The sequence below is a fragment of the Melopsittacus undulatus genome, chromosome 4, assembly GCF_012275295.1.
Source record: "Melopsittacus undulatus isolate bMelUnd1 chromosome 4, bMelUnd1.mat.Z, whole genome shotgun sequence".
In the NCBI taxonomy this organism is placed as follows: Eukaryota; Metazoa; Chordata; class Aves; order Psittaciformes; family Psittaculidae; genus Melopsittacus; species Melopsittacus undulatus.
In genome coordinates, this window is record NC_047530.1 from 111,155,148 (window position 1) to 111,171,263 (window position 16,116).

General features: G+C 43.8%; 1 protein-coding gene across 1 annotated transcript in view; it reads left to right on the top strand.

The window, feature by feature from the left end:
* Positions 1-15,634, top strand: part of MGMT (O-6-methylguanine-DNA methyltransferase) — a 141,503-nt gene extending 125,869 nt beyond the window's left edge. Inside the window, exons 5-6 of the mRNA XM_034062146.1 lie at positions 7,640-7,779; positions 14,474-15,634. Of these exons, the coding sequence (XP_033918037.1) occupies positions 7,640-7,779; positions 14,474-14,605 (272 nt within the window). The 3' untranslated portion in view covers positions 14,606-15,634. The remainder of the gene's footprint in view (positions 1-7,639; positions 7,780-14,473) is intronic.
* The last annotated feature ends 482 nt before the right edge of the window (positions 15,635-16,116 follow it).

Sequence of the window (16,116 nt, forward strand, 5' to 3'; positions counted from 1 at the left end):
ATGAGGTATGAGAGTGTGCTCCCATGCACTGAGAATGAGACTGAGATTGTCAGAGCATTTCTATTCATGAGGGGATGCATCACTGGGCCTGACTGGGCTGTCTGGAGATGGGCAGAGACAGCCTTAACTCTTCACTGTAGCCCTTTACGTTAGTGTGTTTAGTGGCTCAGATGTGGAAACTGGAAGCTGAAGGCTCTTTTATAGCTTGGATGTTGATTGGGATGTTCATGCATGTGGAGGTGTTGTGTCTCCAGCAGCAATGGGATCAAGCAGCTTTAATGTGGGAGAGTTGTAGGTGGAAAAGTCATAGAATTATAAATTGTTTAGGTTGGAAAAGACCTTTAACACCATCAAGTCCAGCCAATTCCTGCCAAGTCTGCCACTAAACCATGTCGCTCAGCACCACATCTTCCCATCTTTTAAACATCTCCAGGGATGGAGACTCCACCACTACCCTTGTGCAGCCTGTTCCAGTCCTTGGAACACTTCCAGTGAAGAAATGTTTCCTAATGTCTGATCTAAACCTCTCCTTACACAATTTGAGGCCATTTCCTCTTGTCCCATCACTTGTTACTTTGGAGAAGAGGCCAACTCCCACCTCATTACAGCCTCCCTCCAGATAGTTGTAGAGAGTCATAAAGTTTGGTGGCTTCCTAAGGGAAGGATGTTCACATCCTTAGTTTTGGTACGGATGAAGCTGCTCTCCCAAGCAGCAGGGCTGAGCACAGCACACCACGCTGCTTTGACTCAGAGGCCGTGCATCATTTACACGTGCGGTGTGGGGTTTTGTGTCTCTGAACTTCCTAATTCAGTAATTCACAGTGACACAACTTGGTTGATCAAAACAGGGGAGTAAAGCTCAAGAGGGACCTTAAGTACTGGCACAGGGTGCCCAGAGAAGCTGTGGCTGCCCCATCCCTGGCAGTGCTCAAGGCCAGGTTGGACACAGGGGCTTGGAGCAGCTGCTCCAGTGGAAGGGGTCCCTGCCCATGGCAGGGGTTGGAGCTGGAGGAGCTTTAAGGTCCTTTCCAACACAAACCAGTCTGGGATTTTGTGATTTTCCACCCAAGAGGACTTAGAAGAGGCAGACACCTTAGGAGAGGCAGAGATAACTGTGATGGTGTTGGAGAGGGGTGGACTTTCCCCTTCCCCTTCACTGCTTGTTGAACATGATTTGGTAACAGCAGATGAACCATAGAATCAAAATAAAGGCCCTTCTGTTTATAGCCTGATTTTGCATCATTGGGCCCAGCTGTGATTGATGTAGGTGCAAGTCAAAAAGGAAATGCAGGAAGATAATGCCAAGAGGGAGGAGGAGGAGGAAGCTCCCCAGGTCTCTGAGTACCAGTGTGGTAGGGAAATCCTTGTGCAGAAAAATGGGATGGAGTCTCAGGAATCAGCATGGAATTGGTGTCAGAGGAAAATAAATTGTTTTTATGCTTACCTCCATTCCCTCTGCAATGTAAGACTTGGCTGCCACTTTTGGTTGGCTTGGAAGAGACTGATATTTTCTCTGTCTCTTCATCCAGAGCATTTGTTCTCTCCTGTAGCAATTGCAGCTCGGTGTATTACCTACAGCTCAGAGGATAATCAGGTGGCTTCTTCATTTAACCGTACCACTGCTGCAAGCAGCTGCACAAATCACCTGGCAGGGGATGCTGTGCAATGACATGGTCTGCGCTGTAGCCCAAGAGGGACTTGTCAAGTGCTTTGCAATTTCCTCCATCTTCCCGGTCCACAGACTCCAAACCCAGCCCCAACCTGCTCGGGGTTGTCTTGGCATTCAAAGTCTGGGATGAATATTTAGCTTAGATGAAGTTGCTAATGCTTAAGGAGCTGTTGGTTTGCATAAAACCCTGGCTTGGGTTTGCGTTTGGAAGTGGGAATAGGGAGAAGGTTGCATTGTGCCATGGGCAGGGGATGTAAAGAGCTGGTGCTGAGCATCAGGCTCCTCATTTCCATCAGCTCTGAATTTATACTCCGCTCTTGCAAGGCTATTGCACAAAAAATGGGTCAGAATATCAGTTACCACTCGGGTAAAACACCCAGTGGCTTGCAGGGAGTTTAACCTGCAGAAATACTGCTGGATGAGCTCCACCGAGAGTTACTTGCTTCTAAGGATAGAATTTGGCCCCACAACCCCTTTGGCAGTCTGAAGGGAGCTGCGGTTAGAACTGTGTTAAACTACAGATCAGAAACAGCTCCATTAATTGGGGTTTAACATCGCTCAGCCACGTGTGCCAACCCGAGCGCTGTATGTATTAGAAGGAAGCATATTGGCACATTTGTCACTTAAGTGATACAGATATATAGTGCATTTCTAAATTATAGTTGTGTTTCTGTGTTATTATATTACATATTTCAAACACAGATGTACATAGGCAATACATAAAAGTGTTGCAGAAGCACTCCCCTAGCCCACATTTCCCTACGTGGTGACCTGTGGGAGAGCACGAGATAACAGCAGAGCTGTGTTAAATGCTCTGCTGTACTCTTATGGGTTTAATATGGACTGCCTAATATTGATGAACTGATGTTATTAATCTTGTTAAATATTTACTCATGGAACTGTATCTGTGGGGTAGTATTCAGGTAATAGTAGAAGAGGTGGGACAGGGGCAGAAATAGGGGCTACAGGGTCTGCTGCAAGGACTTGTGTTCACCAAAGGTGCTGCATTGGAGGGGGCAGTTAACTTGACTGCTGTCAGTGCTACATGCTGAGTTGGGTTGGGGTTTTGAGTGTTTGAACACTTAATGATATCTGATGCAATGGTCGCTTGTTCTGGAGTCAAAATGCATTGTAATTGACCATTATTTATCCATAGATAATCATAGAATCTGAGTCTGGTTTGTGTTGGAAGGGACCTTAAAGCTCCTCCAGCTCCTACCCCTGCCACAATCAGGGACCCCTTCCACTGGAGCAGCTGCTCCAAGCCCCTGTGTCCAACCTGGCCTTGAGCACTGCCAGGGATGGGGCAGCCACAACTTCATAAGGGAGCATATGAACCTAAGCATCAAAGTATCCTTTAAAATCCTTCCATAGCAACTAATAATTGTATTTTATACCATAGAGTACCAGTGGCCACAGACTTGCAGCCATTGAAAAAGGGAAGAAAAGCATTTCTTCGTCTGCCTCCTAACAAGAACAAACCATAGTTAAACAGTTAAGAGGCTAGACAAGCATTTATCTCTTTCATGTACCACTTGGAAGTGCAGTCTATGGGAGGGTAGCAGTGATTGTTACTATTCAGATTGTTGGTCTGGTGGAAAGTGTTCCTGCCCATGGCAGGAGGGTTGGAACTGGATGATCTTAAGGTTAAGGTTCTTTCCAACCCAAGCCACTATTATTCTGTACTTAATAGTGTGGGTCTTTAATGGCCCACTTACTAGTGAAGGAGGTTCAAAACTGATGAAAATTAGCACTCTTGCCTGTGTTAACTGTTTACACAGTTGATGTCACTAAAAGTTCTTCGGATTGGATATGAATCTCTTCTTCCAAGGGCCAAAATAAGTTTTCAGGATTAGGTGAGATCTTAAGCTGCTGTGGGAAGTGCAGTTCTGTACACAAGGGGGGGGGGGGGGAGGTAATTCTGAAGTGTTATGGTTGAATATTTGTCTTTACCAATAGTGATAACAGTGAAAACAGGTAAGTGTAAAAGCAAGCAAAGTTGTCAATGTGGTACCCAGACAGGCTGTGAAAAAGCTGTGGAGATGGGGTGAGTTTATAACTTAACTGTTACATGTATATAATATATATATGTGTATATGTATATATGTGTATATGTATATATATGTAATGTGTGTATATATATAATGTATATATAACTGTGTGTATATATGTGTATATATATAACATGTATATATATGTATATATAACTGTTCTATGTATATACATATATATATGTATATATAACTTTGCATTTACAAAAACCTTGGGGAAAATAAAAAGCTAACAAATAAAAACACCAACCAAAAAGGCCCACAGGAAAGCTGACATTCCAGCAATCAGTGAGGGTTTGGTGGGAATGTTAGTTCCCTTTGAGGAGAAGAAAAACATGGTCTGGCTTTAATCCATCCCCCTTAACCAAAAGGATTAAAGTATATCAGATGATATTGTATATCCTTGGAACCTCTCTTGTCCCAAGAACTAGGGAAGGAGATACAGAGGGGAGAGGAAGGGTCTGCTCTTCCTCCCACTCATCCTCTCTGCTGCAGGCTGAGACCCTCAATAACACAATAAATGGACTGGCAGCACATTATTAGATAGCAGCATACAACTTCACTTTGTACTAATTGCCGTCTTCAATTACACTGTTAAAAGTTATGATATGGTTGGTATTAAAGTAAAGAAAGACAAAGAGTCAATTTTCACTCTTGTTATCCCCACGGATGTAGCATTCATATGAAGAATTATAAGCCTAGCTGGCTGTTGAGCATGGCCTCTGAGGTGGTTAGGCATTAACAGGAGGTTCAGGGTACAGCCCTCTTTCTAGGGGCTTATAATTTATCTATAAATATTAATTTCAGATAGTTCTGGCATCCACTCTTGGTGTTGCTTTCCAATGTGCCAGGCAGTTGGCAGGGCTGATAGAATTGCACAGTGACAAGGGGTTTGGACCACTGAGGAATGCAACAGTGATGTCCATAAGAGGAAAACATCCAAGAAGTCATTCACCCATTGCCTGTTGTTAAACAGGGGTTGTTCAGCCTGGAGAAGGCTCTGGGGAGACCTGAGAGCAGCTCCAGTGCCTAAAGGGGCTGCAGGGAACCTGGAGAGGGGCTTGGGACAAGGGATGTAGGGACAGGCCAAGGGGAATGGCTTGAACCTGCCAGAACAGGGGAGACTGAGCTGAGCTCTGAGGCAGAAGCTGTTCCCTGTGAGGGTGCTGAGGCACTGGCACAGGGTGCCCAGAGAAGCTGTGGCTGCCCCATCCCTGGCAGTGCTCAAGGCCAGGTTGGACACAGGGGCTTGGAGCAGCTGCTCCAGTGGAAGGGGTCCCTGCCCATGGCAGGGGTTGGAGCTGGAGGAGCTTTGAGGTCCCTTCTAGCTCAAACTGACTGTGAAACCCTCCCAAACACCTCTGTGGTCCCTGGATGCCATGTACACAGCAGCTGGAGGTGGAACGAGTCCTCAGGGCTGTGGAGACGTTAAAACCCAATTCAATGCACTGCAGAGGAAGGAGAACACCTCTGATATTCACATTCATACCATGAGGTTTCATTCAGTCATTGCTCTGCTGGCATCTACCTCTCCAGGACCGCACGGGCATCCTCGGCTCGCAGAGGTACGAAGTGTTCCCATGTAACAAGAGAATTTGTGTGTGTTAATTTTTATGTGCGTATTTTACAGCACTTTATAATGATATTTAACAGCATAAAATGTTGGCACACACTGGAAATTGGTGAAAGTTCAGCCATCTAATTTGGGCAGGTTATGCTTACAGGCACTCACACTTGCAGACAGTTTAATAACAGTAGTTGGCACTGTCTCTTCGAGCTGCTTAAACTAATTAATGCATTTGCTCCCTACAGGATGAAATTGAGTTTTCAGATACATTTATAAGATGATGTGCATGATTGCTAAATATTTCATTCTTTTGAGCTATAACTTTGAGTGGTTTATGTGGGTGCAGAGACAGTTAGATGTTCTCCCATGAAAAATGAACAGTGGCTCTGGAAAGAGGATAATCTCTGCCCTGGCTTGTCAGAACAGGATAATCTCTGTCCCTCTTTTAGCCTGTTAAAAGGTGCTCAGTAATTTGGACGTCACTTGGCACAGGGATGGTATTGCTGGCAGGGCCTGGAGATGCCCCATTCTCATGCGGCCACTCGATGCTCCATCATCTGCACCCACTTCTCCCCTTATTCCAATAGCTTTCAGGTTATGGGTCCATCACGTCCCAGTCCATAGCCTTTCCTGCCAAAATGAGGGCAAAAAAGGGGATTTTTTGGACTCAAGCCCCAGTGATGTGCAGTCACTGTGCTCCATTGGTACAACAGATGACATCAGGCAGTAATTCCCCAAGACCCCTGCACAGGGGAGGTTAACACTAATCCCGACGGCTTGAAAAGAAGGTTAAAACAGTCATAAGTAACAATTTGATTTGGAATAAACCTTTCTGAAGGAATCACAGTAAACAAAATCTGTTTGCCTAAGGAAACCCTCCCAGCAATCAGCTCCTAACACAACTGCTTGTGCTAATGAACCCAAAGCTGTTAATGTGGTTTCTTCAGTTAAATTGATTCATGAATTTTGAAGAGAACATTATCTAATGAATTTTCTTTGAATAGAAAGCAATTAAAAGGACAAATCAGTCTGATTAACCCCAAAGTCACCCTACTGCCACAAATGGTGTACAGTTTGAAATTATATCATACAAAACTAGAGCAGATTTGCTATCTCTTTGCCCTCTACTAATCCATGTAAATTAATGAACAACAAAGTTAATTTCTTTGATGACCCTTTTCTCGTATCACCTGGATTATGCTGATGTTTAATTTGCTTAATGTTATAATAAAGACTAAACAGATTTTTTTCAATGGAGTGATTATCATTCCCTTCAGTTAGGAAGTGATTTTTATTATTTAACACACACCTAATGGTGTATGGGTTTTCCTTTAAGACCAAAATCACATTTCACTATGTTCCTGGGTAACATAATCAATGTCTTTTTTGACAACTAAAGAAAGAAGATGCTTTTAATCAGTTTGTTTCTTTGCCAGAGCAGGAGGTTGGGGGAAGGAGCCTCTTTTCCTTCCCTTTTTTGCCTTTTTTCTTTGCTTTTTATTCACCAGCTCCCTCAGTAAGTTATTCACTAGTTAGATCTTCAAAGCTTTTACAAGTGCCTTGGAAGAGCAGTAAGTGTTCAACCCAACTAAAATCTGAACGCATCCATCAGGTTTTCCTTCTATAAAGGCTTGGGAAGGTAAAACCCTGAATTGCAGAAGGAAACTGATCCTAATGCATTTGCTTATTCATTATCCCAACCATTGGAACACTTAGAAGCAATTTGCTGGTGAATTAAAATTGAAATCAAGGAAGATACATTATATTTTGTTTCGGAGCCCTGTATCATTAAGGATGTGCCGCATATTCAAGGTCATGGCTAGTCCTTACGCCTTGTAATGTCTGCAGTGCTGAGCAGTAGCTTGGGGGTCTCGGCTATAAAATGCAGTCAGGCAGGATAATACGGAGTCCAGTGGCTCTAGGGCTTCTTGTGCCACGTGTCCCAGCTGAAGTTGGAAATTAGCTGGAGATGCGAGGGCTTTGTCAAATAGGTAGAGCCGGTTATATCTTCTCTTTTTAATTTGACTCTATGCTAATTTATACTCTGCCAATTTAATGGGAAAACCACATTGTCTGAGTTAACGGGATAATTGTACTCGAAGCAAATTAAAAACATAGGAAAATCAAAGCCTTAAATCCTTCTTTTATAGTGGTCGGTTACTTGAAGTGCTCTTTCTAATAATCATGTCTTTAAATGTAGTAATACAGGACACAATCACAGGACAGTGCGTCGGGGCTGTTTCCATCTAAATGAGAAAGCTGCTGTCGAGACTGCATTGGGGTTTTGGGGTCTTTCACCTTGGGTTTCCTCAGCCCTGCATGCAAACAGTGCTCGCTTTGTCTTCCCTACAGATTCCTTCACCAGCAAAGTGCTGTGGACCCTATTGAGAGACGTGAAGCTTGGAGAGGCCGTTTCCTACAAGCACTTGGCAGGGCTGGCAGGCAACAGCAGAGCAGCGAGGGCAGTGGGAGGAGCCATGAGGAACAACCCTGTAAGTTCATGTCAACTCTGAAATGAAGTTGATGGAGGATGCTGGATTTAGAGAGCTGTAAGGGCTAAATGGCGTTAGATTAAACTTATCTGCTCTGAAAACTGGTCTACCATGAGTAATAAGGTCAGTAAGTGTTTTTAATCAGCAATAATGCACAACCTGATTTAATGGGATTTATTCCCTACCATTTGTAGTGTTAGATTTGAAAGAGAAGCACTTGTTTTAATTCATCAGCCTCTACACATTTTTGTTGTTCTCGGACATTCTGATATATTCTTAGGTGAGGGAAGTCTTTTATCCTATATCTGAAGAGGGGGCCACAAGGATGCTGGAGAGGGACTCTGCATGAGGGACTGTAGTGATAGGACAAAGGGTGATGGGTTCAGACTGAAACAGGGGAAGTTCAGGTTGGATATAAGGCAGAAGCTGTTCCCTGTGAGGGTGCTGAGGCGCTGGCACAGGGTGCCCAGAGAAGCTGTGGCTGCCCCATCCCTGGCAGTGCTCAAGGCCAGGTTGGACACAGGGGCTTGGAGCAGCTGCTCCAGTGGAAGGGGTCCCTGCCCGTGGCAGGGGTTGGAGCTGGAGGAGCTTTAAGGTCCCTTCCAACATAAACTGTTCCATGATTTTATGAGGTGTCTGGATTTGAACCAATTGGAGGGAGTAGAGCTCCAGGTTAGGCCTGTGGGTTTTGGAATAATGGTTTCTTAACATACTTGGTCTCTGTTTGTCTTCTTAGTACTTAGCTTTCCATTTTAGTTATCCTGGTTTAGCTTTCCACATGTATTTATGCACCTGAATCACACTGGTCAGTATGACGATGTCTGGTTCATGTCCTGCTAGAGCAGCCACATCCTGAATTTTGGGGGTTTCTGGGCTAGAATGGGTGCACAAGGAGGGAGGACACAGTTTGATTCCCCAACCCTCAGGGTTTGGCCTTTGGACTGCAGGAGCCACGTCCATATGGCTCAGGTTATGGTGGTTATAGAGGAGCAGGGACACCCCAAGACATCCCACAAGGGACTGATGCTGCAGCACCTCATTCCTGGGCACAGGAAAGGGAAAGCTGGTAAAGAGAATGCTCCTGTATCTGTCTTTACCCATCCCCTTACTGATTTGGCTCTAAGAAATAAAAACCTGTGATTTCTGTTACTATCTCTGTGGCCCTTTTGGCCATTCTTCAGTATATTTTCCCTCATTACCACTTGCCCTAAGCAACGTGTGTCTTTCCATACCCAAGTTCCTCTCCTGTTCTCCAGCATTATACCTGCTGTAATCTTTGACCTCCTGTGTTGTTTTTGCATTCAGTCCTCTCAGTGTTTCTTTAATAAGGTACATATGAGACTGCAACTTGCAGATGCAAAGTGGATTAGGAATGTGCTTTCTCAAGAGCTGGTGGCTTTACCTGTAGAAATAACAAAGGTGGAGGGGTTTTGCAGTGCCACTTATTATCTTTGTATTTCACCTCATTCATAAAATCAACCTGCAAAGGTAACCTGCATATAATGGCTTATAACCATGTAGGGATTTATAGGGGAAGCATGAAAAACACAGTGAGGTGCTCATACTGAAGTGCCAAAAGGACTGTGTGGGTGTTTGCATGTGGAATATGCATGGAATAACAGATTAACTACAGATGTGTAGAGATAAAACCATGTTTTGGAATGGTCAAGGTTCTCATTACAGCCCTGATTTCTATGGGTTTTTTGTCATCAGCTTTCTATTATGAACTATTGGGGTGGTATTATATTAACATAGCTCTTTCTCCCTAAAGCTATACATTATTATTTATAAAATGCTTTAAAACCTTCTGCTGGGGACAGAAAACACTGCAGCCACCGAATGGGATGGGAAATAACAATAATAAGATAGGACCCCATTTAAAAAAACAGCAGTAGCTTTGCTGTATATTTTCAGAACTATTTTCATCCTCCCTCACAGGGGAAAAAGCAGGAATTTTCACACCACAACCTGCTGTTACTGCTACTTTGGATGCTGCTGCTCCACTGCAGCCTGAGGGCAGAGCTGGGTACATTTCTAGGCAATAGCAATTACATATCCTTTTGCACAACACTATATTGTTATTCTTTGAGAACTGTTTCCTGTAGGTTTGCATTGTATTGCCTTATCTTAATGTACACCAGATGATATTGGAAAGCATTCCATCATATTAAAATAGTTTGTATTGTCAAGTACAATACAGTGTATTGACAAAAAGGAGCTTTATGCTGCTTATATGAGCTGTTCCATAGGAAAATCTGATAGAGGCTTAAAATATCAGGGTGTACTTCTTTATTGAGCTTAGAAGCTTAAACCCATTAGACATGATGTGAGTTTCTATGGTAGTGTGCTACCTGCTCGGAATGGTAGGGTACCTGGGTAGCTGGTATGTGTATAAACACCCTTGCAGTCTGTTTATCAGATGAGATATTGAGCTCTGAATCTAACTAAGCAGTTCATTAAACCAAACACGTCATCCGGGCTGCAGCATCATTAACGTGTCGGCACAGAATGCAAAGAGCTGTGGTGTTAACAACTGCTGCACCTGCAGCACGAGCTTTGGGAAAGAAACACCACATTGGAGGCGCAATTGCTTTGAAATTGGTGCAGGAATGGGATGTTTTGTTAAGCAGCAGATTAGTGATTCTTGTTTGTGGGAGGGAAGCTGGCGCTGGTGAGTACGTATTAGAAGCATGGAGTTAAAGTTGATGCTTCGATTGATGGTCGCTGTGGAAGATGTGCAAAAGAGCAAAATAAGTTAGCACCTTGAGATGCTTCTTGTGATTAAAGGTATAAATTATAAACACAATGAAATCATAAACATGATTTAATGAGGATAGTGATAACAGTGAAAATGAGCATTTGAAATAAACCAGAGCCTGGCATTGCCTTGTCCCTCAACCATCTTGATAGCATTGCCAAGCTCACTCTCTTCCATGAAATACCAGAACATTCCCCCCCTTCTACAAATCAGACATTGGTCTTCAATTGCAGTAGTGTGCATTCCACAGGTTTCCCTTTGTAGCTGGGTTGCTTCCTTTAATGCATACAATGACCTTCAACAATGACAAGGTGGAATAGGTGCCAGCAGCAGCTGAGAGACATCTCTGCCTCAATTTGTGCTGTGGGCATGGTGGGGCTGGCTCATCTTTTGTAAGGGGAGCTTCAGATACTTTGCTGTGGCTCACAGTGATTGCAAAGTCTGTGGTCCTCAAAGGGAACCCATAAAGTTCAAGTAAAACTCTCATTAGACTGGTAAAGGGGGATCAAAAAGAAATCACAGAGACTCGGGGGAAATGGCAAGTGTTGGGCTGAGTAGTCTGAGGCCATCCTAAATCATTGTTCTGTGCCTTAAATACAATGTCTTTGGTGGTCTGTTAAGAGCGGTTGTAGATACATATGTTGATATTCTCTCCAGTTGTGTTCCTAGCCTAGCCAAGTCTACAGCTTGATGTAAATATTGGTCTATCCTAAATCAAGGGTATTATTCAGCTAGAATGCTTTAAACAGACCTTATAGTGTCTTCCCAGTACCTAGTGGGGCCAACAAGAGAGCTGGAGAGGGGCTTTGGACAAGGGCCTGTAGGGACAGGCCAAGGGGAATGGCTTGAACCTGCCAGAACAGGGGAGACTGAGCTGAGCTCTGAGGCAGAAGCTGTTCCCTGTGAGGGTGCTGAGGCGCTGGCACAGGGTGCCCAGAGAAGCTGTGGCTGCCCCATCCCTGGCAGTGCTCAAGGCCAGGTTGGACACAGGGGCTTGGAGCAGCTGCTCCAGTGGAAGGGGTCCCTGCCCGTGGCAGGGGTTGGAGCTGGAGGAGCTTTAAGGTCCCTTCCAACACAAACCAGTCTGGGATTCTATGATTGTAAAGTATGGATTTGGAATGTTGAGGACATATAAAGCTACTCGTGACCTACATCAGAGCTGATCCGCTTTCAACAGTTTGGCAGTTTCAGGTGTCCAACCCATCACCAGTATAACAGGACAGTCAGGATGCCATTGCCTCCAATAGAAATCCCGCAGCGATCGGAGCTCCTCCGCTCCATCCTCAGCCGGAATTGGCTAACCGCAGCTCGGAGCCGATCGATTCCTCACACAGGGAGTTTTTTCCCTACCTTTTTCTAAACAAAGGCATTATTGAGGAGTTAGTTTATTCACAGATTGCCACGAGTGGTAATGACCGCCCCAGCCTTGTTCTGCCAGTCACCCAGATGGCTGTTGATAAAGATTTAGCATCATGTTCTGAGTGTCAGGGCTGTCAGTAGTGCTGAACCATTTGACCAGAAGAAAAAACGCACAGGGAGCTATTGATTACAGCTTCTCAGTGTCACTTGTTCACCAGGATTTAGGTATTGATGAGGCTGCGAGTGAAAACAAGCTCTTTCCCTTGTGGGCCTCTACCCAGAAGAACAAAAGCCAAAGTTAGAGAGAATATTCAGCTGGTGCCCAAATCAGAGGGACTCCGTTATTGATCCGAGGGTCCCTTCATGTTGTTTTTGTTGGAGACAAATCTATGGGTTTGGAAGTTTATAGCGTTTGAGGTAGGGGCTGTGGAAGTGATGGATTCGTGCATTAGATGAATTAGATTTCACAGCATGAAGATTTCAGCAGAGCTATAATATTATGAGCTGCTTGGTTATTGATAAAAATTGCATTAAACGTAGCTGAGGCATTAAAGCTCCAGACTGGGGTAGGACTCCCTCTAAAATGTCCTTAGGGCCCTAATAAATTTTAGCAGGTTTAATTATTTTAGTAGGCTGAACATTGTCACCACAATTAAGCCAAACTGAAGCAATATTCAATATCTTTAAATTACAGCCCTGATAACAGCCTTTGTACCACGTTTCCTTTTTCCACCCGATGCTACTGAAGGGGATGCAGTGGCACTTGTGTGTGTGTTGGGACAAATTCAGTGTGGAATTCTTTATTTTGGGGATGGAAAAAGCTGCATTTATTTCACATCCTCTTCTTCATAGAAGCATAGAATGGTTTGGTTTGGGTTGGGTTGGGAGGGACCTTAAAGCTTATCCAGCTCCAACCCCTGCTTAATGTAGGTGGCTTAACCACTGCATTAGTGAGCAGGTCCTGCACCGAGCCAGGGATCATCCAAGACCCCACACTTCTACCACCTAGAAAATAAAGATTTATAGCTTACCATCAAAACACACTGGTTTTTAAGGAACTGGAAATTAACCATGTATATATACATATATATACATATACATATACACATGTAATATAGTGTATTATTATGGCTTGATGTGGCTTTGTCACTCAAGGAAATCTGCCTGCAGTAACTTGTGCATGCAGACTGTAAAGACAGAGAAATCCCTAACCAGAAAAACCCTTCCAAACAGCAACTTCTTTAAAGCCATAAAGCAAGAACATGATGGCCTCGTGTAAAGGTTTTATTGGTGCTCACTGGAGTTGTCATGGGTGCATAATTCATTTATGGCATTACCAGCTGCAAATGCAGCAGCTATTTATAAGCATTTCTTTATTAAACCTTGATTAACAGTAAGCACCTCTGTGTGTTCCCATTTGATGTGGTAGCCTGTGATTGAAAATTTCAACCATTGAAATTACTTAACAAAACCAAAAGAACACCAAAAAACCCCAAATCTGTATGGGTCTGGCCAATAGCTGTTTGGGGTTTGTGTGTCCCAGACTCAAATATGAGCAGAGCTTGAACTGTACTGAAATAACTATTAAGTGGGATTAAAATAAGTCAGTGTAAAGTGTGTAATTTGTGTGTCTACATGAAACTAAATCACACTGCTTGACTTAAAATACCCCAATTGGTGAAAACTGCACTTTTCAATGAGTTGCTTTCACAGCTCTATCATTGCAATGGAGTCACTGTGCAGTTACCAAAACACATACAGGGTGATTAGAGGTGATGTATTGCATTTTTTATGGTGTGTACTTCAACTATGATAATCACCTATAATAAATAAATAAAAAATACATTTATGTACTTCCCTCTGATCAGTCTCTCCTGTAACTTCTTGCATTGATTTCTCCAAATCTGTGACATTTGGCTATAAACGATACAAAGGAAAAGGCAGGAGGAAATAAGTTCTTAAATTGCTTAAAGCTCCTGAATTAAATCTCTCCTGTTGCAGGTTTTAACAATCCACAACCCGTTTTGCATTGACTTGATGTTAAATAATAAATAGCACCTTGTTCTTATGGTGATTTTTGCTGCAGCACTTAGAGGTGCTATTGTGAGAGGAGGAGCTGGGGATTGGGAAGTTCAGTTCTGAAAGTGCTCTTTTCTTCCTGAAATACATCATCTTCCATCCTGGGCTGATGGTTAAGAGTTGTCCTGGATTGATGGTTAAAAGTTAAGAGATGGTTAAGATACCCTTGCTATCCTCATGTGCAGCTTGGGTCTATGAGGCTTCATCACCCACCCTGGGCAATGAGGTTTGGTTGCTGGTGCAGGGCAGGTACATCTACTTCTTGCAAAGAAGTTCTTATAGATGGGATTTAATATATCATGGGTTGGGTTGGAAGGGACCTTAAAGCTCATCCAGTTAGAGCCCACTGCTATGGGCAGGGACATCTTCTGCTAGAGTAGGTTGCTCCAAGGCCCTGTGTCCAACCTGGCCTTGAACACTGCCAGGGATGAGGCAACCACAGCTTCTTTTCTCCCCATCACCTCACCCTTTACTCCCTTTCTCTTGTCTCTTCTGCAGATCCCAATCATAATCCCATGCCACAGAGTGATTTGCAGCAGTGGACAGAGCGGCAACTACGGAGGAGGCAACCTCATGAAAGAGTGGCTTTTATCACACGAGAAGCTCCAGCAAGAGAAGGCAGCACATTGATGCAGCTCAGCCCCGGATGCTAACCAGCAGCGTGGATACTTGGCTTGTAACAAGCGCTCAGAGCACCCAGCTTAGAGGAATGGTAAATATTTGAGTGACATAGAAATATAATGCAACATCCAAAGTGAAATGTGTGGTGGCACCACTATATTAAAAAAGCAGGATGTGTCCTGAGGGATGCAGCTCGTCTGCCCTTTCTTGGTTTTACATTTTACAGCAGAATGACTACAGCGGTCCAGGCCGGTTGTGCATGGATTGTGTTCCCATCTCAAGCCTGGTTTGTTCTATTTTTAATGTCCATTAGAGCACAGGGAAGGGAATGGGAGGGACCTGGCAAATGGGAGGTGCAAGCCCCACAAGGAAGCATCTGGCTTGGTAAGGGGGAAACCCACAAGCCTGGGTCTCCCCTCACCTCTTTAGAGCCTGGAATGGGGTTTTACCTAAACAGGCATTAGCAGAGCACACCGGGATGGATTTAAAAGCAAGTGGCTGTTGGATTGCTTGTTCCCAGCTTTTCTTTTTGGATTGTGAGAGATGGGAATACAGTTTCACCGATGCAAAAAGCAGGGTGAAGAGAAGCTGCTGGCAAACTGCATGGAAAGTGTATTTGAAATCAGCAGTTTGAGTAGCACAACTTGGACAAAATAGTGGGAAGCTCATCACAGGTTCTTCTTTATCAGCATCACGTCTCCTTTAACCGTCTGATTTCCTCCCTTTAGCTTTTTGCATTTCTCTGTTGTGTAAAGCAAAAGGATCCCAGTGTTTGGGAGGTGTTAAAGCTCACTTTTGAGGTGGTTTAAGCAGGGTTCTCTGCAAGTACCAGCCACCAGAAGCTGAAATTTTCAGTATGGGAATCGTAAATCCTAACATGGAAATAGTGATTTTTTTATGTGTTTGATCATATTTTCATAGAAGTCTCTTTAGAAAAGGCCATTGCTAACCAAAAAATTACTGTGTTACAATGCGTTAGTTAATGTGGTATTATTGATACCCCCGAATTGCTTCAATAAAAGAACTGCTTTGCATGTACAAGTGTCTTTGTGTGTGTTTATAAATAAAACACAGTGTGTGATATATGGAGAAAATAAACTATACCCAACTGCACAATATAAAGCTGTATTTTTATCAAGGGTTTCTGGTGGCAATATAAACCACGAAAGCAAAGCTCAAGTGGTTTGTACGTGTCACCAGAACCCCGAGATAAAAATATAGCCTTATAATACGTACAGTTTGGGTGTATTTTATTCTTCTTTTATATATATATAATACATGCTACCAACAAAAGAACAGGGCAGCAGCTGTAAACTTTCCCCTCTCTCACGTTTGCATCCATTGCTGTTCCTCCTAAAGGTCTCTGTGTGTTCTGGGATGCACCTTGGTGCTGCGAGGTGACTGGAGTGGAGGCTGGGGATGAAATGGGTGATGCCCGAGGCAGGACCCAGCGGTTATAGGGTAATCTGGATTTGAGGGGTTTTGGGGTGTGGGGGGGAGAGGTCGGGCAGGGACTGTCG